Source organism: Biomphalaria glabrata, chromosome 1 (assembly GCF_947242115.1).
Source record: "Biomphalaria glabrata chromosome 1, xgBioGlab47.1, whole genome shotgun sequence".
Taxonomy (NCBI): Eukaryota; Metazoa; Mollusca; class Gastropoda; family Planorbidae; genus Biomphalaria; species Biomphalaria glabrata.
In genome coordinates, this window is record NC_074711.1 from 75369114 (window position 1) to 75390790 (window position 21677).

Below are 21677 nucleotides of genomic sequence, written 5' to 3' on the forward strand. Positions count from 1 at the left end.
GCTGGGGAAGTGCGTTTACAATGCTTGAGATGCAAATGTAAGCATAACTTTAATGTTTTCATTGAAAAATGGAGATTTTACAATTTTGTGCTTTAAATACTTAAAAATGTATGTATCTGTTTTGAAAGTTGAACAATAAGTATGTCACAATCAAGCCATGTACTCGTATATTCATTAACGAGACAAGCCACTACCAGAGGCCGCTGAGGATTGTTGAGTGCACAATCAAAGATGGCAGCGGAAACTGGGATACCCTCTGTTTATTTGGAGCACCAATTATCGCATGGTAATTATTGTGTTTTATATGAATATTATCTTTGTAATTTAGCCCTTTGCCATTCAAATATAATTTACGCGGTGTCAATCGATCCTATTTTATTCTTCAGAGTTGTTTTTTTTATATCTAGATCTAGATTCTAGTTGTCTTGTTTATGATATGATTATCATTGTAACTGTTACACAGCACTAACTGACTGCAGACTTGCTTGAGATTGTCAGTGTCTCAGTGTCTAACTAACTTTAATAAACATAGATCTAGTTTAGTTAGGTCTTAAGATAATAGATTTAGAATTTAGATATAGTTCTTTAAAACAATAGAAATCTAATAAATAATTCTTTAAAATAATAATAGATCTATTCTATTTATTTAAGTAAGCTAGATTCTAGCTAGATCTAGCTGGATAATTCTAAGACTAAGTTAAGACATAAATCTAGAATCTAGAAAATCTAGATCTATAGTAATAAATTAATATATCTATTAATATTATTAAATTAATTATATATCCTAGATTTAGTCTAGAATTATAGAATCTAAAAAATCTAGTGACTAGTGTCACTGTCAGTGATATTAAATAAAAGCAAAACTTAAAAGAGACCTAAAGCCTAAAGTCTTAGAAAGTAAAAGTGGCTATTAAAAGAGATTTATTCTAGATCTAGACTCTATTATATTATTTATTATGCCAAAAACTACTATTTCTAGATCTATAACCAATATTACAGAGATGAGTCTGCCTTCAACTGTGATTGTGTAGACCAGATAGAACACCATCATAGAAGCAAAAGTATGAGAGTGAATTGAATGGAATTTTAATGTCAACTTTCTATATACTAATATATATATATATATATATATATATATATATATTAGTATATATATATCTAGTCCAAATCTAGATCTAATAAAAGACAAAAATATTAGAAAGGCTAAATTTTCCATTCTAGATTTAGATTTTTCTAGATTCTAGTTGAGTTATAATTTATGTCTTCATTTTGACTAAATGATTAGTCAATGGAAAGCTGAAGTATATATATATATATATATCAATGTTAATGTCATTTTTAAAATCAGTTGCAAATAGATCTTTATTTTTGCTAAGCTTTATTAGTTCATAGATGCCTTACAAAATTATTATTTGCCTATCAAGCATTTCTGAACAAAGAGATGGTTTTAAGAAGTCTTTTCAACAATTATAGTGAGAAAATAAAACATAAAAAGTTAATTAGCTGTTAAATTTATTTTCAACACTTGTGGTGCTGTGAGAAAGTGTGCCTTTTTAATAATACCCTCAAAACACTAATACATTTATATGTTGCCAAAGAGCAATCTACTATCGTGGGAAGCGTGGTCGAGAGGCCAAGTGCGCTTGAACTTGGCTTGGCTACCTAGAAGGGGTCTCGAGGTTCGACACCTGACTCTGGCAGAGTTGTGTTTACTGAGCGCCTAAAGGCAGCACGGAAAACCAACTCCTAGATACCCCCTCCTCCCCCACTGGTCCACAAATGTGATTGGACCAAAAGCGCTCTGAGCATGCTATAAGCATGAAAGTAGCGCTATATAAAAGCTATAATAATAATAATATCTTCCAATTAAGAACAGGACACACATCGTTTAAATTGCCATCTAAACAAAATAAATTCCACACAACTCCCCCTTTGTAGACACTGCTCCCACCCTTATGAAACCGTAAACCATATCCTTTTTTAATGCCCCTTCCTAATCCACCTTAGGCAGACCCAAAAAAAAGAGAAAATGCAGAGATTTTTTATGTTAGAATAAAGTTTTACATTTTTAAGTAACCAAAGGTTTTTTGAAAGCACAAATCTTCATTGTAATGAGCCAAAAGTCTGAATTAAGGGATAATGGATTAAAGTGAAGAAACCAATTATATATTGTTACAAATGAACAGTGACAAGTAGAGGTCAACGTGTGACCCCAGCGAGATGACACAGCAGCCAGTGTTCTCTGGAATCTACGCATATAAACAAAGACAGGATGTGACGTGTCCTCACGTGTTGTTCCAGAGGACGTACTGATCTACGAAGGGGGCAGTGTTACAAATGAACAGCGACAGTTAGAGGTCACTACGTGTGACCTCGGCGAGATGGGTGTTCTCTGGAATCGACATGTATAAACAACAACAGGATGTGATGTTTCCTCCCGTGTTGTTCCAGAGGATACTAGAAGTGTTTTTGCAACAATGGTCAAGCGATTAGGGAAGCCAGAGAGTTAATGTGAAAGTCAGTCGTGAGTGAGTCGTCGGTACTGTTGTCTACTGTGCGAGACAGTAGAAGAGAGATGTGTACGACTCGATGCAAGTTAACAAGGGTAGAGTTAACTGGAGTGGACTACTGTCGATAAAGTCTATACAGCGAACTACAGTGGACTTGAGCCGCTACAGTCGATGTAAGACGTGTGCGGCTCTGATTCGGTAGACTTTAAGTACGAATTGGTTCAGCTTTGGTAGACCTGGAGCGACACTGGGAAGTGTGTCGTTGGTCTGTTCTGTGGAATACGGCTCGATGCAAGTTCAGAAGACATGAATTGCAACGAAGTGAAGAGATGAATTGCAACGAAGTATATCTAACTGTAAACTGACAGATATTGTACAGTCTTCTACGCTACATGTTACAGTAACAAATTGTTAGAGTTAATAGTCAATAAAGTTATATGAAGCTGAGAGTTTAGTCGTCAAGTTCTTTGCAGTGTTTTTATTTGTGTGCCTACTAATACATTTAGCCAGAAGATTCAGAAATACGTAACAATATATATGTATATGTGTTCAAATGAATGAGGATGGTAGAAAAGCTGTAAAGGTAAAAAAAAATTCCTTCAGGCTTGTGACATATATATATATATATATATATATATATATATATAACTTGTTAATCCTTATTATTTAGGACGAGCTGCAAAAAGAACTCAAGAATCTTTTATTGACAGACTGAAACATAAAAATTCTCAGAACCGTTCTTGGAATGACAGCATCAAAATAGTGAAAAGCTCTGTAGCAGTTAGTATGCTTTTACTTTGTTTATTTAAGATATTAGTACTATAGTAATTATTTTATTTATTTTTTATTTTGAGATTTGTATAGTTGCTATAATTCCCCCATCAGACCTGCCTACTGTTAAGCAAAATCGCTTAAAAAAATTATTGTCAGTTAGCAAATACATATGCATTATATGCATTCCGTATCATAAAAAAAAAATTCCTCTCTAAGCTAGCTTACAAGTGGTCACAGAGGTCATGCTAAGCTGTCCTGTGGGAATCTAAAGGTGGGGTGAAGACATTACAGCCAGATCTGTATGTTGATTGGTTCTAGATAGCAATTAGATCTAGCCTAGCAAATGAAGACAACAAGAGTGCTTTGGGTGGCTCATACAGTTCAGTTAGCAACTACACAGTGTGGCTTTTTTACACTTGATAAAGTAGTTGATCGTCCAAGTGTTACACATTCTGGTGCCAAAATACACTTTTTGACCATCAGTATTACATTTTTGGACTTTTTTTTAGGTAGGCAGGTCTGCTCCTTCTTTCTGTATATTTTTCTTGTAGTTGGTGTAACACATGTTAGTTATTTCATTTATTGTAAAATAATTATTTGTTAGTGTTACTATAATGTCTGAAACTTTTTTTTTTACTTAAATCTAGGAGCTTCGACAACAGCCAGATGTAATAGAAGATGCTAGCGTACAGAAGTGTCTAGATACAATACAGAAAGCCATGAAAGGTCAGCATATATATTTTTCATTGCTGTAAATGCTCTATATTCATATTAAGCATCTTTATTTCAGCTGTCTGGTGAGATGGCAATTACTATATCTCCTTTATACTTATTTTATGATTTTTTTTTTTTTTCCAGTAATTTCTCAGCAAACTTTAAAGGAGAGGCTGGATTCAATAGGGCGTCAGTTGGGTATGAGCACAAGTATTCAGGAACAAAAAGTATCTTTAAGTTCGGATGCCTTTCATGTGGATGTGTTACTAGATGGAGACAACATAACTAGTGTAAAATTAGCTAATCAAGGAGATGTAGTTGTAAGTTGCTTGTTGACTTGACAAACTTTTCATTATTTCTTGATCATTTTTGTCTGCTCATGTGTATAGGAGTTCCCTAACGTGTAATAACTAAAACTATAACTTTTTTTTTTAGGATTGTCCTGATCTAAAGGATATTTTAAGGTAAGTATTTGTGACCATGATTTATTTATTTTTTAACAAAATTTTCAGTTTTAGATTTATTTTTATTTTTTTTTTTAAAGTGTGCATAAATATATTTACACAAATAATAATTTGGTTACAGAAAAGGAGATTTCTCAGAATTCATCGAGCACTTACAAGGTCTTCAGAGCATATATCAAGTCACGAATGATGAGTAAGCTTTTTTTTTTCTTTATTGGTTTTATAATTATAGCCTGTTGCAAATTTATCTTCATTTTACAATAATATTCTCCTGTTAATAAACTTTTTTTTTAACAGGAAGCTGAAATCAAAAGCTTTTTTGGCCCTTCAAGCTTTAGAAAAAGATTTAAATCAGCTATCTCAATTCCAAAGGTAATTTTAAAAAAAAAAAATGGGTTTATATTTTCTATGAAATATTTTTCTCATTGAAAAGATTTTAAAAATTTGTTTAAATTTTATTCTTCGTTTATTTTTAGTTCAATTAGTGGAGTAGCCAATTATATTCATAAATGTCCTCTGGGAATAATGCTGCCACGTCTTGCAGGTAAAAATTAATTTCAGTAACTTCTGACATTTTTACTGTGGTTCTAAGATAAGTTTATACATATAGTTTTAACATCATTAAATAATTTTTGTAGTACCATTTCACTTTTTTAAATTTTAAAATAGGCAAACCCATGAAGCTCATATACTTTGTATCACCCTATGATCTCTTGGACAAGAAGTCATTGACAGCACATCCTTTGACTGTTGAAGGTGAGAATTGTAGAAAAACTTAATTTTTTTTGGTAATTATTTATAGAAATAAATAATATTAGTATGTTTTTTTTTTCTTAATTTCATTATCTTTTTTTTTAAAGCCATAACAGAAAACTTCTTAGGTCAAAGTGTCACTGTCTGTTTAGAGCCTGTTCCAGATTCAGCTTCTCCAAATAAGTTACAGACTATGCCACTTATGAATGTCAGCAAAACTCAGGAAGGAAAAAGGTATTGGAATAGTTAAAACATTTTCCCAAATGCTGAAACAAAATGTCTAAATTTTTTCATTAGTCTAATTACCTTTTTTTTTTTTAACTTCAACAGCCTTCCATCATTTTCTGCTGTGACCAAGATCAACAGTATGATGTTGCCTGCTAGTTTTGTTCTTGTCCTACCTCAGCCTTTACCTATATCCATGCAGCTGCTGCAGAAAATCACCATGCTTACTAGTAATTACTTTCATTTTATACAATTGGGTAAAATTTTAGAGACAAACACATTTTCTTCAGCTAAAATAAATGAATCTATAACAAGCTTACATTAAGCTCAATGTGCTTTCAAAAACAGGGCTATACTATTTCTATGCATTAAATATTTTAATAAAAATTGACAAAATTTACAAGAGAGGAATAGAAAATAATCAGTTACCTAATCAGCATACATATATCCAAGTTGGTTATGGTACTTTGAAATAATGAAGCATATAACAAGTTATAAAATTGATAGAGTTTGGTGATGTAAGGCTCACAATCTTTCTGATAGTTGTAGTTGTCATGAGTGGAAAAGCTAAATGTTTTAATCACTATGTTTTTTTTTATTCTCAGATTTAGAAATCCATCAAGTTACAGAGTGTAAAAGTTTGTGTTCACTTGTATTAGAGACTTATTCAGATGGCAAAATACAAGATTGCAGGAAATTGTTTGTGGTAGGAAATGATTTTATTGACTTTACCATGACAGAAATAAATTGTTATGAATTTTTTTCAATGTAATTCTGTTGCGTTTGGAAACCTTTTCAATCTGATATGCAGGAGTCAGTTTGAATCATGAAGTGATTGTTTTCTATTTTGGTATAAACCATGGTTCATTAAAATATAACTTGTAAAAGTCAGCTGCTTAACATCTTTTTATATATCAATAAATCATAACTATTATTGTATAATTTAGGCATATATATGTGTATATATATATATATATATATATATTGTTGTAAACCTGGTGGTGACACAGATGGGGATAGTGCTGTGTGTTTTTAGCCTACCCAAATCGCCGCAGGACGAGCGGTCAAACGAGACCAGTGACAGTACACGCCAGTTCGGCAATGACCAGTGTCGTAAATATATGATGCACGCAAGTCACGGTGATTGTGATCATTCTGAGTGGTCAAGAACGTTCCATCCTATTCTAGAAGGCCAGTAGAGACACTATATAAGAGCGAGTATGTCAAAAAGACGACACTTCACGTTACCTCGCAATGTGACCAGTACGAGGCAAAGTTAGAAACAGACGGTTTGTGAAGTCAGTCGGAGCAAGGCTAGGTTTTTGGACATTTAGTGTAATATTGTTGCCAACTGTACAGTGTTGTAATGTATTTGCAATTAAATTGCTACTGTTACTTTGGAGCCCTGAGTTGTGAGGTTCTTTAAGTTCGTTGTGTCGTGTGGTGCAGTTGGAAGAGAGCCTGGATAGTAGGAGAGACGTAACAATATATATATATAAATATATTGATATATACTTAGAAATTAAAAAAAATAAAATACATTTTTATTCAATGATTAGCATGTATCTTTTAACCCACTTGCTCCTACTGCTGTAGAATGGGGTAATGATGGCTAACTCCTAGTGCGTTGAGACTCTAGCAGAATCCCTATAAAAGGATTTCATCATGTATTGTTGAGAACAGTACCCTAGAGATTAGTTAAAACTGTATCTGTATTGCTTTTTATTATTTTTTAAAGAATATTTAAGAATATTTATCTATTCAGAGTTACCCCTCTTTGCTTACGGTATATATATATATATAATTCTCTTTGTCCCCCAACCATGCGGGGCACCACACTCATACACCGACTTTTTAACCTTCGATGAGAAGGTCATGGAAAGATAATGCTTTTATTTCTGCAAGTTGGACTAGAGATACCCCACATAACTTTCGCAGTGACAGAGAACATGGCTCAGAAAAAAAATTGGGGGGGGGGGGGGGAGAGAAAAAGTAATCTTTCTCTTTACATTCAAAACTGGAAATTGGTCTCATTGGTTTTATGCAAACATAAATAATAATAATTATTATATAAGTTATATAGGTTGTCTTTTTTGTTTTTAATAGTCTTTGCCAGATCAGCGTCACATTTACTTTCTGGATGGATTGAATGGGGTGTCTCAAGATTTACAGGGAGTGATGGTATCTCGCATTCCTTTTACCCATCCTACACATGTGCCACAGATATTGAACCTATTGAGACAGCAACTTTTATTTAACATAGTTTTGTCTAGTTGTATAAGACCTGCTTCCAAAAAAGGTAAGAATAGTTTCGGTTTCTATATTTTGGCTCTTTAAGTAAATTATTTAGGAGGTGAGAATACTTTGAGGTTCTAATGTGTATGCGTTTTTTTAACAGAAGTATTAAATACAATTGTTTTTGAAGTCACAACTGTGTCCCTTCAACAACTGACTATAGTTTTTGAACATCCTGCCTATGACTCTATGATAACAGGTAATATATTACAGCAATAGGATTTATAAAGAAATTTTTCCCAGGATATCTGTTTACATTAATTTGAATGAATAATAATTTTTAAAATATTTTCTTCTAGTGGATATTGATCTTACTGACATCACCAACCTCAAGTGCCACATTACTTGCACTAACCATGAACATACATTATGTACTGACGATGCCCTATCTAAAGTGTTTCAGAGGTATCTTTTTTCTAGATGCATTAATAATATTTGTATAAACTTAGCTAATTATTTAATGTTATAAGGTACTTATTCAAAAAATGAAAATAATTAATAAAATTCAGTTGTTAAAACAATAGTTATGATTAACCAAAGTTTAAAAATGTTCTTTAAAATATTTTTTCTTAGGTGCATGTCCATCCCAATAATGCTGCGATGGCTTGTTGGGATTGGTCGCCATCATTTGGATAAGCTAAAAGAAGCAGCAGCACTGGCAGCCGAAAAAGAGAAAAATGACAACGCCTTATTTCTGAAAGAATTGAAGCAGCGGCAAGCAAAGCTTCAAGCCACAATGCCTACAAAAGGCAGGCCTCCACCGCAACCTCCGCATCCCACTCTTCCGCCTCCGCCTAGTTACACTCAAATTCATTATTCAGTGGCTCCAACTCACAGTCACATGAGCAGTAATGGACAGTCTCAAATGGTGCCAATGTTGTTAGACAGTAGAACTGCTACTGAAGGGATGGAGGATTATAGGAATTTCAGTGACAATAACTTACATCGGGCCAATAATTCTATTCTGTTGTCTCCCGGCCCAGACAAACCTCATAACCCTCTGTTATCTACATTATTGGAAGATAAACTGCCTGGTGGGGGTGGACAGCCTGAGGTGCATGACAGCCCTATGTTGTCTCGACTCCTAGATGATAACATATCAGTGGCTACCAATGTTATACCCATGACCTGTAAACCTAATCAACCACTTATAGGTGGCAAACGTCAACGCAAGAGAAAATCTCAGTCAGAAATGAGTGGCCCCAGTCCCAAACATAGATTTGGTGACAGTGACTCTTCAGATCGCATGAACCCAATGGGGAGCTCTATGGATCTGGACATGGGGCCAGGTCTAATGAGCCAGGGCCTGTCCTCCACACCTCCTATAATGAGTTCCATGCAGTCAAACCTTGGGTCTTCAACTCATTTACTCCACCATCATCCGCATTCATCGCTCAACCATGCTGCCAGTTTATCTCGTTCACAAGGAAATGTGATAGATCTCACAGAAGATAGTATATCTGCAGAATCCAGTTTAAAAAAATTAGTTGACAGTGTAGATAAGCATTTTCCTCATAAAGATCAAGATTTAATGATGTTTGATTCTGAGGCATCAAACAGAATTCCTAATATGTTACAAAATTCTCCATCGGGCTCAAAAAACGAGAACGCCTCTACCTCTCTTGAGGTTTACCTCAAAGGGTCGGGAGAGGTAGGCAGGGCTAAGGACTTCGACCCAAGTGATGTTTCCACTGTCCATGTTTCCAAGTTAAGCACGTTGCTGCTAGCACCTTCGGACAGTCCAACATCAACTCTTAATGCATCATCACATAAAGCTAACTCCAGTTTCTTTAGTGATGGGCAGCTCACAAGTGATAATAGAATTATTTCATTGATGCAGGACATAAAACCGCATCAAGGATGTTTGCTAGATGGGCAATGCTCAAATCCAGAGCACCCTAATGACAAACAAAATGTGGGCATATTTGAAAAATTTGACAGGGCAAGACAGCAGCAGGTTGGTAAAGTAGAGCTAAGCAGTGCTGAAATTAAGTCTGCCCCCTCTGAAGGGAAAGTTTCTTTAAAACTTCGAGTGGGACCTTTAAAACAACAAAACAGTGTCAAGCCAGTTGTGAAATCTGCGGATAAATCAAACTTAAAATCTAATAGTATAACAACGTTTGATTTCAAAAGTGATGAGGATGAAGATGAAACACTGTTGCATTATTCAGACAGTGTATATTCGTCTTCACCAACAAGGCTACAGATTTCATCAGGTAAGCATAAACGTTCTAGTGATGCATCTATTTCTCTAAAGACTGATAAAGTAAAGAAAAAAGATAGAAATTCAAGTAGTACAACTAAAAGAAAGAGAGAAAAAGAAGACTCTAAACGTGAAAAAAAAAGGAAAAAAAATGAACATATTATTCAAGAGTCTGTATACAGAACTGTTGAAAATGACTCTAAAACTGATTTTAAATTAAAAATCAGGGTAGCAAAAAAACCTGTGACTGAGAAGCATGATCAGTTATATGATGGTAAAATTCAACAAAGTTATGAAATTTCTAAGAAATCTTCATCTAGTCCGGTGGAAAAGATAATTTCCAATAAACAGGAAGTTAAAGAAGCTAGTTCTTTATTAGGAGAAAATGTGAAAGTAAAAGATGTTAATGCATCTGTGCATCTTCATAAGTCAGGCTCCATGACCAGTGTTAAACCTGGCACTATCGCAACTAACACTCATAAACCCTCTATTAAGTCCCTCAGCTCTAAGCCATCTCAGGTCAGTGATAATAAAACTGACACAAAACTTGTCTCCAAAGCAACAATTAGATTGAAGCCATTAAATATGCCAAACTCAGGTTCAACTGTAAATGTAAATATTAGCCAATCGGGGTCTAAGACTTCTAGTACAACACTTGCCAATTCAAGTAAAAGTGATCGTCGCAGTTCTACCTCTGCAGCACAGCCTGCCACAGATAAACGCTCTGCTGCTCATAATACACTGTTAGAGCGAAGGGGCTCCACATCAGGATTAGTAGAACGTAGAAATTCATTACAATCTTCATCCTCTGCAACATCATCAACAGCAGCAAACACTACTAGCACTTCAGTCAATTCTTCTCCTGTAACCACTTCTGCTAATCTGTCTTTGTCCAGCATTTTGCCAAATGCTCCAACTGGTAGCAAAATAGCCAGTCTGCCAAGAATTCCAAAACTGCCTTCCTCGTCCAACACATTGATTAATCGAACTTCTAGTTTGGATCCCATTACTGATACAAGTCTTACACCACAAGGAACAAAAGCTAACAACAGCTATAATACTGGACCAGCAGGAAGGGTGAATTCTAGTCAAGGTACAGCTGCTGGTAGACCTTCAGCCAATAACAATGCAGCTTTTAATTACAATAGGCAGAATTTTAATGTTAATAGGATGCAAAGTGCTAATCGTCAAACTAGCCCTGGTGTAAATGCTGGGCAAATAAGCCAACAGAGGGCTGGAAATATTCGACCACATCATCCTTCTGGCAGTAGCACTCAAGGCAGTAGTGCTGGGCAGAAGCAAAGCTCAAATAGTCACAAAACCGGTAGCAGTGCTAATTCAAAATCTAACAATAATCCTAATGCCTCTCCTAAAACTGGAACTACAAAAATAAATATTAGTGGAAGTAGTACAAAACTAGGACATTCAAACCTTAGTACAGGACAAAAATCTGTGACTAGTGGAGCCAATGCAGTCAGTGGACAGAGGCAATCATCTCATGGAAACATTCAGAGGACACCTTCAAACTCTTCTAATGTTAGTAGGTCTCCAAATACTTCCAGCTTAACAAAATCTCCCAGCTCAGGTAAATCTCCTAACCTAAGCAGTGCTGGCAGGTCACCAAGTCTTAGTACTGCTAGCAAGTCTCCCAATATTACTTCAGGTGTGAATAAATCACCTAATATTAGTTCAGGTGTGAATAGATCTCCAAATATTAGTTCTGGTAAGTCTCCCAACATTAATGCCAGCAAGTCTCCAAACTTGACCAACCATTCAAGCCGTCCTTCTCCTTCTAGCAAGTCTGTGCATATCTCAAGTTCTCATAAACAATCAGCCAACATGAGCAAATCTTCCAATTTATCAAAGGGAACATCTAATGTCATGAAAACTCCTAACTCCAGCATTAACAATGTTTTGGGCAGCAGTAAGAGTTCACATAACAAAGCTGTAAATAAAACCATTGTGCCAACTTCAAATAATCAAATCAGTAAAACGATTTCACTCCCCAGTGTATGTGGCACCACAACTGTGACTAATGCTATCAGCTCTGCCACAGGGGATAATTTGTCTAGTCCAGGTGCTCTGAAGTCTTTACTTTCACATTCATCCCATAGCAACAGTGCTCCTCTTTTAGCATCACCGGGCTTGGTGACAGAAAACTTGTTGGTGAAGTCTGTGCGTGAACAAGTTGAACACAGCAATAATTTCAAGGACGGCAATGATATAAATAACATTTGTATTCCAGATAAACTATCTAGGTCTACCTCTAGCACGCCAACAACGCCTATGAGTGCAGATAGTTGTAAAACTAAATTTCCATTTCCTTCTTCAAGGGGGCGTAAAAACTCACTTTCTGCTATCGTTGATAAACTGAAGCATAATGCTGTTGGAGGTGGTTTAGACCTATTAGTAGCACCTTCTGAAGGATTTAAAGCGAGTTTGAGTACAGATAGTACAAAACTTCAAACTGATTCTTCTTCTGAGATACTCAGACTGGAGGAAAATAAAATGCTTGATGCTTCAGACACTATTGAAGGTGCAGAGCTCATTAATAATTTGGAAGGCAGAGTTAATCATGCTATTGACTCATTAACAAAAACGAATGATTTTCTTGGAGAAAAATCTACTTCTGAGTATACAAAAGCTTTACTCTTAGACACTGAAGGTAGTAATAAGTATTTTAAAACTCTTGAAGACAAAACTAAAGACTTTGTTAAATTGACAGATACCAATCTTTCTATGGATTTAAATATTGCAAGGGAAAAGAATAAATCAGACTTTGCTACATCCAACTCTGTTCCTTTAAAAAATATAAATGTGGAAAATAAAAAATTGAACATTAAGAATAAAGACAAACCATCACCTTTGAGAATTCTACCAACTCCATCATCACCAGTTGTTCAGTCACCTGTTTCAGGAAAGTTATCACCTTCAGTTTCACCATTCCATACTCCTAACTCCTCACCATCTAATACTCCTAGTGTTAAAAGTGCAAGAGTTCATAAGGACACAGAAGAACAGATTTTTAAAATTCCGTCAGTTAAACCTGCTCCTGATCAATTAGAAGATTCATCTGATACCATTGGCCATTTAGCAAATGCTAAAAATGGTAAACTTGATGTTCCTGACCATACTAGTGGCTCAGCCAGAGACAATCAGGATCAAAAAGTTAGTCAGGAGCAGAGTAATACAAAACATTCTTCTGTGAAAGTTCTTTCTAGTCCCTTAAGTGACATAAGTAGTCCTGAAAATGGTTTGGTGATTGATGATGAGGAATCCTCTGGCTTTACTTTCAGGTCAGGTACAGAGAAAAGTTCTTTGAATAACATGCTAATGAAAACACAGTTATACTCCTCACAAGTGGACAAGAATGTATTGAATAGTGTGTTATTAAAACCACAATTGTCTCCTCACATTTCCAAAGATGAAGTAGCCAACAGCATTAGCCAGATCCATGGAGATAAATCAAGCAGTCCCATGAATAATTTGGAAGGGGTGTCAATACCAGGTCGCTTACCATCCGCCAGATCACCAGCCCTTGCCAAGAACCCTTCAGGTGCATCAACACCCAAACGCTCTGATTCCCCTTGTGAAATTGATGATGATTTAATGGATGAAGCTTTAGGATTTGGTAGCTGATATGAGCTTTAGTTAAAGCAATGTAATTATCGCCTTCAAATTGTAAATGCCATCCCCTTTCCTGATTTGTGTGGAATATTTTCTTTCATTGTCTTATCTGTTTGTTATTCTAATATATACATTAAAAGATTTTATTTTAAAGATTTTTTTTTATGAGTGGGATGTATTTTTAGCTATGTATACAGTTGGAGCTATGTGTTGAATTTTAGCATTTTGTTGCTAAATGCTAAATGTATATCATAAAGAATACTTCTGAAGTAGCACCCAAAACCAATTCATCACAAGTGCCATTATGAGTATCGCTGTAGCATTTAACCAACATCCAAGTTCAGCCACGTGAAAGTCATCTCTGTCACATATGCATTTTTCTGGCCCAATGAGTCATGTATTTTCCCTATGTCCATAGCCTGTAAATAGCTGGCAATTTGTGTACTTTATTGTATTCTTTTTTTTTTTTAATTTGGTTTGATAACCATCTTCAAACTTGAAAAAAGAAAAAAAGATCACAGGTCTAAGTCGCTGTACAGTATTTATGTGTATATAATACATAGATTTTTTCTCTCTAGCTCTCTGCCATTTGATTAAATTATGACTGTGTTGTACTATTGGTTCAGGTTCTTGTTTTCTGTGTACACTAGTGACTCCAATGAACTAGCTCTGTGGATGACTAGCCTCCACTGCTTGACATTTATCTGCTGGTCTCTCAAACCATTTTCTTTTGGTTCATTGAGCTTTACCCATTTTTCTTTATTCCTGTGTAGATTTTGTTCATGATAAGAATTTTTTTTTATTTAAGTATTTCCAGTCATGTGATACTTATTGTGATGTTTACTAATGTTACTATTTTTAACCGCTAGAGTTTTAACTCATGGACTCCATCATTCTTGTCATTTGTGTCATCCTCCTTTAAATTGTACATTTCCTCTCTGTTAATATCTTGACTTTTTTAAAGTGACTATAAATATAAAAAGTCTTATTTTTTCTGCTGTTTCCAAGAAATTAAATATTTTATTAAGTCTGTAATTTTTTTATTTTTTTTTGCTTGCTAACTATGTGTTACAAAAATTAGTGTGTTCAACTAAATGATATGCAGTGAAAAAGTTAATCATAAACTGTCCAGGAAGTTCAACTGAATTAGAAATGTGGGTGTTTAAAAAAAGATATCTTATTAGATGGGTACTTTTATTCACCTATCAACAAGGAAATAAAAACATAGCTTTAGTTTTGTACAAGTTTTTTTTTTTTTTTCATTTTTTCATTTATTAAGCTGTCTATTTTTTTCTTAGTGCTGATAAAGATAATTGGTTTGCATAATTATTGGCTGTAATATCTCTGTTGTCATTTTTTTAATACATTTCTTCAGTAAGATGTAGGTGACTAAGGTGGCATAAGTTGTTGTTGTTGTTTTTTTTTTTTACAGCTTTTTTTTTTTTATGTCTTCCATGCTCAATATTTTCAAATAATTTTAAGACAAGTATATTTTTATGATAACAGCAGTTTAATCAAATATACCAAATTTATATATTTTATCAAATTAAAAAAAAACCCACTGAAGTTCTTTAAAAAAAAAAGCTGTTAATGTCTTCATGAAGACAAATCATTTTAATCATTGTAGCCTTTTTTAAAAAAATTACATTTCATTGTTTTAGCTTGCTGTTTAGAAGTATATATATATATATATATTAATATTGTTACCGGTACTAAAATGTCATCTTTGGTTATTTAAAAAAAATTGTTTCCTTCTGGAAGTGCAAATCTTTTTGTCTTACTCTTCCTTTTTTTTTCCCAGCTAATTTGTTCTTCTGTACAGAAGGTCAGCTGGACTGTAGTTTCTCAAGGGCTACTGTCTCCCATATTTGTTTTTGTCTTTAGCTACAAGAAAAAAACGGGGGTGGGGAGGCAAAGCAAGTTTGACTGCTTGTGTTAGACATTGGTCCTAGTTGATATAGTAAACACTTCATACTAAATTAGAAGAGATACATTCTTCTCTTATCTAGGCTTTGGAAGATTTGATATTGACCAAAACTTTATACAAAACATATGTTTGTATGCTGCTTCATTTAAACAAAAAAGAATGCTTTAACTTACACCTGAAAAGATATGGTACTGCTAGATGGATTTAGAACACACACACACAAAAGTAATATTTGTTAAAGTTTTGTACTTTTGACAGTCGTTTACCATCTCATTTCTTTTGTACTAATGAAAGTAAATAACACTGGATTTCCATCGATTCATCTTGCTAAATGTATATTGTGATATCAGTTAATAGCTGACAGCTTAACAAACTGGTAGTAAATATATATATATATATAGCATAAAACTTGTTGGATAAAACGAACAGCAAGCATTATTTTTTTCATCAAATGTAGTGTTTATATTTGATTTTCCATGAGAGCTGCAGTGTTGGTGCAAATGAAAACTTGAATCATACCCTGAAAGATACTGTGAATAAACTTTTTGCTCATCTATTTAAGTTCCAACTGAAAATCACACAGCACACACACACAATATATATATATATATATATATGCTACCATGTTGTAGGTATGTATGAAGAGCTCAGACTAAATGCTCCTTTATTTTGGTCAGTGCTGAAATCAAAGGGCTTCTCTTGCCTGCACCCAGACTCTGGAACTGAATGCCATCTAGTGATATTTGCTACAGCTGCCCAATAAGCTCATTGTGTGTCAGTGTGTTAGTTCTAGATCGTTGCCAAACTATAGTATCTCTTGCATATTAGCCAAATTAACTGCTTTGCTTGATTGATTTTTATGAGTCCAACTGACCTAACGGCATGACTTGTACAGATGTATACACATATTTCATTACATCCCTTATTGAACCAAGACATAATATGACTTACAGGTTATCTTATTTCCAACTAACTTCAATCATATCAAAGCATACATATTAGCAATGCTTAGGATTCCAAGCTTGCTTTAAAATTAATTTTTTTTTAAATATAAAGGTAACCTTTTTTACATTAAATTTTTCATGGCATTTGAGTTTATAAATTGCAATTATTCCAGCACAATAAATTTCAGTAGCTTAGTCAAAGTAGTGTAGATGTGAGATTGTAGATTTTTTTAATTGCCATTTTATTACTGCTCCCAATTTAAAAGAAAAAAAAGAAAAAAGCATTATTAAATACTTTGTGTCAAGTTTATTTTCTTATTAATGAAATGATTGGTCTATACATATTATACATCATTTATATTTTTAGTTTACTGGATATTCTGTGTAAATGTATGCATTTCATGTATTGAAATCAGAGTTCGTGTCTTCATATGTGCTATAAGATATTGTTTAATATAAAGTCATATTTGTGAATATTTATATTTGACTGTAAATATTGTATATTCTCATCTTGTAATGGATATTTTCATTCCTTTGAAGATAAAAACATGAAATAAAATACACATGTAAACCAATAATATCTGTTGATATTGAAACATAAAATTTATAATAAATTTTTCTATGGCTACTTTAATTATTGTTGCTAGTTTTGTTTTTGTGTTAGTTTAATTAGCTCAAACACAGGGACAAATGCTAACCAGATTCCCTTTCTTAACTAATAATCTAAAATTAATATTTTAAAGTTATGTTATTGGAGAAAAAATTACATTATGTATGAATCAGTTTAAATGTTACATAATTATAAATTTGAGAAATAATAAAGTATCCATTCTTAATTCTACACTAAATATGCTGTTAATGGTATTTAAAAAAAAAAAAAAGATTCTAAATGTTAAAAGTATAGGAGGAAGCAAAAGGTGATTGAATAACCTGATTGGGTAACATGGAAGAAATGTCAAATCGTGTTCCATTACTTAGTCACAGCAGCCATAATGCAGTTATCTATGTTCTGTAAGTACATGTGGAAGAAAGGATTTTGGAATGTTTTTGTAATATCATTCATATTAAGGTTATACTATTAACTCGCTCTCTCTTTCTGTCTGGGTTTTCTTCCAGTTCTCGGATCAAGTTGAACCTCTGTGCACAACTATTCATTGATTGTCAATGGCAACATATGAATGAATCGAAAAATTAACGAATAGGTCGTAATTAATTAAAATGGTTTAATATTTTAATTAGAAAAGGTACTAAACTAAGGGTAAATAAGCCTTGTTTAGAGACTGGTAATGACTCATTGGCACGTTGGCCTTCAGACTAGAATCGGGGTCGTTAACCTGCGGCTCTTTGGCTGTGAAGCTGCGGCTCTTAAGTTCCATACGCTAATATGAATTATTTTATCGAAACATTTTTTTAAATAGTTCTGAAATGTTCAACGAGGATTAGGCACCGATTCTATCTCTCAGCCACTTGTACTCGAGCTCCCCTTCCACGTGACACGCGTCGTCAGTGTTGTCAGTCCGTCGGAAGCTCTCGAATGACTCCGTCGTCTGATGTTTCTATGTAGGTTTTAATTCGCTTACGACGCAAGACAATTTGGCATTTTCACCACTCGCTTTGGCTGTTTGTTGTTTCAAGTAGGCTAAATGAGTTAGAAGCGATTATCTTCTCAAAGTTAGAAGCAATCTATAAGTAACGCTAATCTGGTAGACTTTGCGGTACCACTAGAAATTGCACAAAAAGGCAAACCATTACAGATGGTGAGTATGTCAAGACTGCTTCCTGCATGCAGTGGGGAACTGTTTCGTGATTTCAAAAAGAAACCATAAATCTTGAAAAAAAAAAAAAAGATTTGCCACTGTCCGCTAAAACAGTTCAAGATAGAATAGCTAAAATGTCTTCAAACGTAACATATTTGCAGGTGGATGATATCCAGCTTTATTCTGTCTTATCGTCTTGCGATATATACAGAGGGCACAAGTTGCCCTTATTGTCAGGTATATGTCTTCCCAAGGTCCAAAAGAAGAACTTCTAGGATTGCTACAGCTCTCAGGACAAACTAGAAAGGACGATAGAACAAATGCTATGCAAAAAATACATTGAAGACATTAAAATCGATTTAAATAAAATCGTTTCAATAGCAACTGATGAAGCCAGAAATATGACAGGACAATAACGATTCTTTCTTTGGAGCCAAATAAACCATGAAATTCTTACGTTTCACTACATAATGCATAATGTAGCGCTTTGTGCCCAAAACGATTCCAACCGAAATAGTTAACGTCATAAATTTGGTAATCAAGATTGTTAACAGCATCTTGTCAAAAGCATTCTACAATCGTCAGTTTAAAGACTTCTTAAAGGAAATGGAGACTCAGTATTCCAACCTCCTTCTTCACAATAAAGTGATAGGGCTTTCCAAAGGTTGAAACGTTTTGCTTTGTGCTTGAAAGAAATAAATACATTCCTAAAGGAAAAAGGCATTAATCACACTGAATTAGAGAACGACAAATAGTTGCAAAAAGTTTACTTTATGGTGGATATAACAGAGAAGTTAAATGAGCTGAATCTAAAACTGCAATGAAAGGGAAACATAGCCTATGTTTTGGTAGAAGAATTGGTTTGTTTTGAAGACAAATTAATTCTGTTTACAGAAGATATTCAGAGGGGTAAGTTACTTCATTTTCAATGTCTAAAGCAGTATCGCGTTAAAATCAGTGCAACTCTTGACATGAATTATTTCAGCACAGTTATATAAAAAACAAGGTCACAAAAGACAGTTTGTGTGGAAACACAAACTCAAAATCGACCCCCGAAGTGGTCCACCCAGGCAGGCTTCAATATTTTCAGAAAGAACATCCGAATGAAATTATATCAAAAACAAATGAGAGATAAGAATTGAGAAAGAAGGTTAACAGATCTTGTGTAGTGCCCCAACGGTCCCGCAGATCAAAGGATAGGTGAAAGTGAATGTAAAGTTAGATGTGAACCTGGCCTAACTAGTTCCCCTTTCAGACCTTGTGGTCTATAGGGCAGATGATGTAAAGTTCATCTGTTTTTGTGGCCTACGATTAACGAGGGTGTCATATAGCCAGCACAACGACCAACCGCCTTTACTTTTCCCCAACTAATGTCAGGTATCCATTAGAGCTGAGTGGACTCAGAGGCGCCCAAAGAGTCCAAAGTTGAAAGTCCCAGTCTTCACCAGGATTCGAACCCGGGACCCCCGGTTCGGAAGCCAAGCGCTTTACCGCTCAGCCACCGCGCCTCCCCTGGCCTAACTGATGTCTTATAATTGATCTAATTGTTTTGAAAAGGCTCAATCTCTTATTCGAAAAAAATAATATAATTCCGCAAAAAAATCAGGAAAATGAAGTTTACAAGATTACTATTCGTTTTAAATTAGGTTTAACTTATGTGAGCAGGTCAGGCAGGCGCGAGTGGGAGGACCTATTCTCTTCTGCTCAACATTAAAATTTACCTAACAGTAGGCAGATTTTAGCGCTACTGGGTGGGCTCAATCTGTGCACCTCGGTATGGTGACCAAGGGGCTAGAGTCGCCTAAGTAACCAGACATACTAACCTATAAAAATAAAATATATAAAAATAGATCTAACCTATACAACAAAAATACATATAAAAATAGCTCTGGGAGCGCAAGCTCACATTCATCCTGCCTTAAATTTTTGCGTCCCCGCAAAACAAGATAATAACAAATTACTTAAAATGCATTACATACATACTGCTGACATATTCTACCATCAAAGAAAATACACACTAAAATCTATTTGACACTAAAATATTACAGCTCCCTGACATGACTTAAATTACCTTGCTTTCAAAAGACAAAAGGCTAAAAAAAAAAATACACTTCATCAGCTAAAACACAAAAAAGTACTCTTGATTCTGTACATTCTCAAATAGGTACAGCAGCTACTAAGCTTTAAAAAAAGATTTTAAAAAACACATGTAGATAACATGTACTCATATAGTCACTACAAACTAATACATCTTGATAAATAGAAATGCAATCAACATATTAAAATAAAAAAATTACAAATGCAAGAATTATGCTAGTAAGGTAAGGAAACGAACTTCATTTCCTCCTCTCGTACATATCTGTAAGTACTCCCATCTTCTGCTTCTACCATGTACCAGCCAGAAGCATACTTGGATACTGCAGTAATTACAAAACACGAGGGTTCATACTGCATGAACATTCTGCCTTGGCCTCTGACTCTCTGTTCGACAAGAACTCTGCATCCAATGTTCAGAAGGTCGTTTCTTTTCCTCCGGTCTTCTGAATCATCCTGAGAATTAAGGGAGGATTCAGGCTGATGCAAATCTAGGAAGGTGTGTGTTTCCCTATCAGCCTCCATATGGTTTCGGGTAGCGTCAGCTGAGGCTACTTCTGCATGCATTGACAACATTTCTGCCACTGCGGGTTGGCTTGTGTGGACCACTGCAGTGTTGGATCCTCTAGGATTCAGTGGCACATCAACTGACAATTCTGCTGGCTTGGGGGAAGGTTGCAGTTGTACTGCCTGTGGTTGTTCCACTGAGGCAACCTGAATGTTGCTCACTGCTGCACCAACATTAGGGCAAGCCCGGGTGAAGTGGTCCCGGCTGCCACTATTCGAGCAGTTGCTTCTAGAAGGGTGTTGCTGGTGAGCCCGGTTCCCTGGCTTCTTTCGCTGACCTTGGTACCTGTTCCTCAGCTTGCAATTCCTAGCAAGATGGCCAGGTTTGCCACAGGTATAGCACTTCCTGTTTTTCTTCATTGGCCTCTTCTGGCTAAAGGTGCGCTTTGGTTGCCTACCCGGTTGTAAGGATATCTGTCTCTCATTGCTGCTAATGTGATCGGGCTGATGGTTGTTGCAGTGGGGACAGCTATAGTTCTGTGGCCTCGAAAATTGTAGGTGCACAATCTGGGCTGCAAGCTCCTCCACTTGCTTGGAGAGAGCAGCTAGCTGGCCTTCAATCTTTATTTCATTTAATGTCACATTGGTTATGGCTTGAGAGGTTACATGTTCGTCTTCGGCCCATCTGATGGCTATGTCCCTTATGGACAAAAAGCTAGTGTCTGGTCGTTCAAGCAGCCTCTCTAGTAAATCTCTCATAAGGGCTCTGTCGTTGAGATTTTCCACAAAATGATCTCTCAGGACAGTTTCATCAAGGACTGTCGCTGAAAAGGTACTCTGTCTGTCTACCACTGCTTTGAACGATTGCTGTAGCCGATGCGAG

General features: G+C 35.1%; 1 protein-coding gene across 1 annotated transcript; it reads left to right on the plus strand.

Moving 5' to 3' along the window:
• The first annotated feature begins 1 nt into the window (after position 1).
• On the plus strand, positions 2-17070 carry LOC106072616 (mediator of RNA polymerase II transcription subunit 1-like). The gene is made up of 16 exons (XM_013233023.2): positions 2-286; positions 3181-3290; positions 3932-4010; positions 4143-4318; positions 4434-4462; positions 4584-4655; positions 4760-4834; positions 4939-5006; positions 5132-5218; positions 5323-5449; positions 5546-5670; positions 6046-6146; positions 7547-7739; positions 7839-7934; positions 8035-8140; positions 8309-17070. Exons 1-16 carry the CDS (start codon positions 232-234, stop codon positions 13575-13577), a joined length of 6768 nt encoding a protein of 2255 aa, XP_013088477.2. The 5' UTR covers positions 2-231; the 3' UTR covers positions 13578-17070.
• The last annotated feature ends 4607 nt before the right edge of the window (positions 17071-21677 follow it).

Coding starts and splice junctions, on each gene's coding strand:
- LOC106072616 (XM_013233023.2), top strand. CDS start 232: ATGGCAGCGGAAACTGGGATACCCTCTGTTTATTTGGAGCACCAATTA. Junction 4,011..4,142: donor AATACAGAAAGCCATGAAAG/GTCAGCATATAT, acceptor TTTTTTTTCCAG/TAATTTCTCAGCAAACTTTA. Junction 4,835..4,938: donor CAGCTATCTCAATTCCAAAG/GTAATTTTAAAA, acceptor GTTTATTTTTAG/TTCAATTAGTGGAGTAGCCA.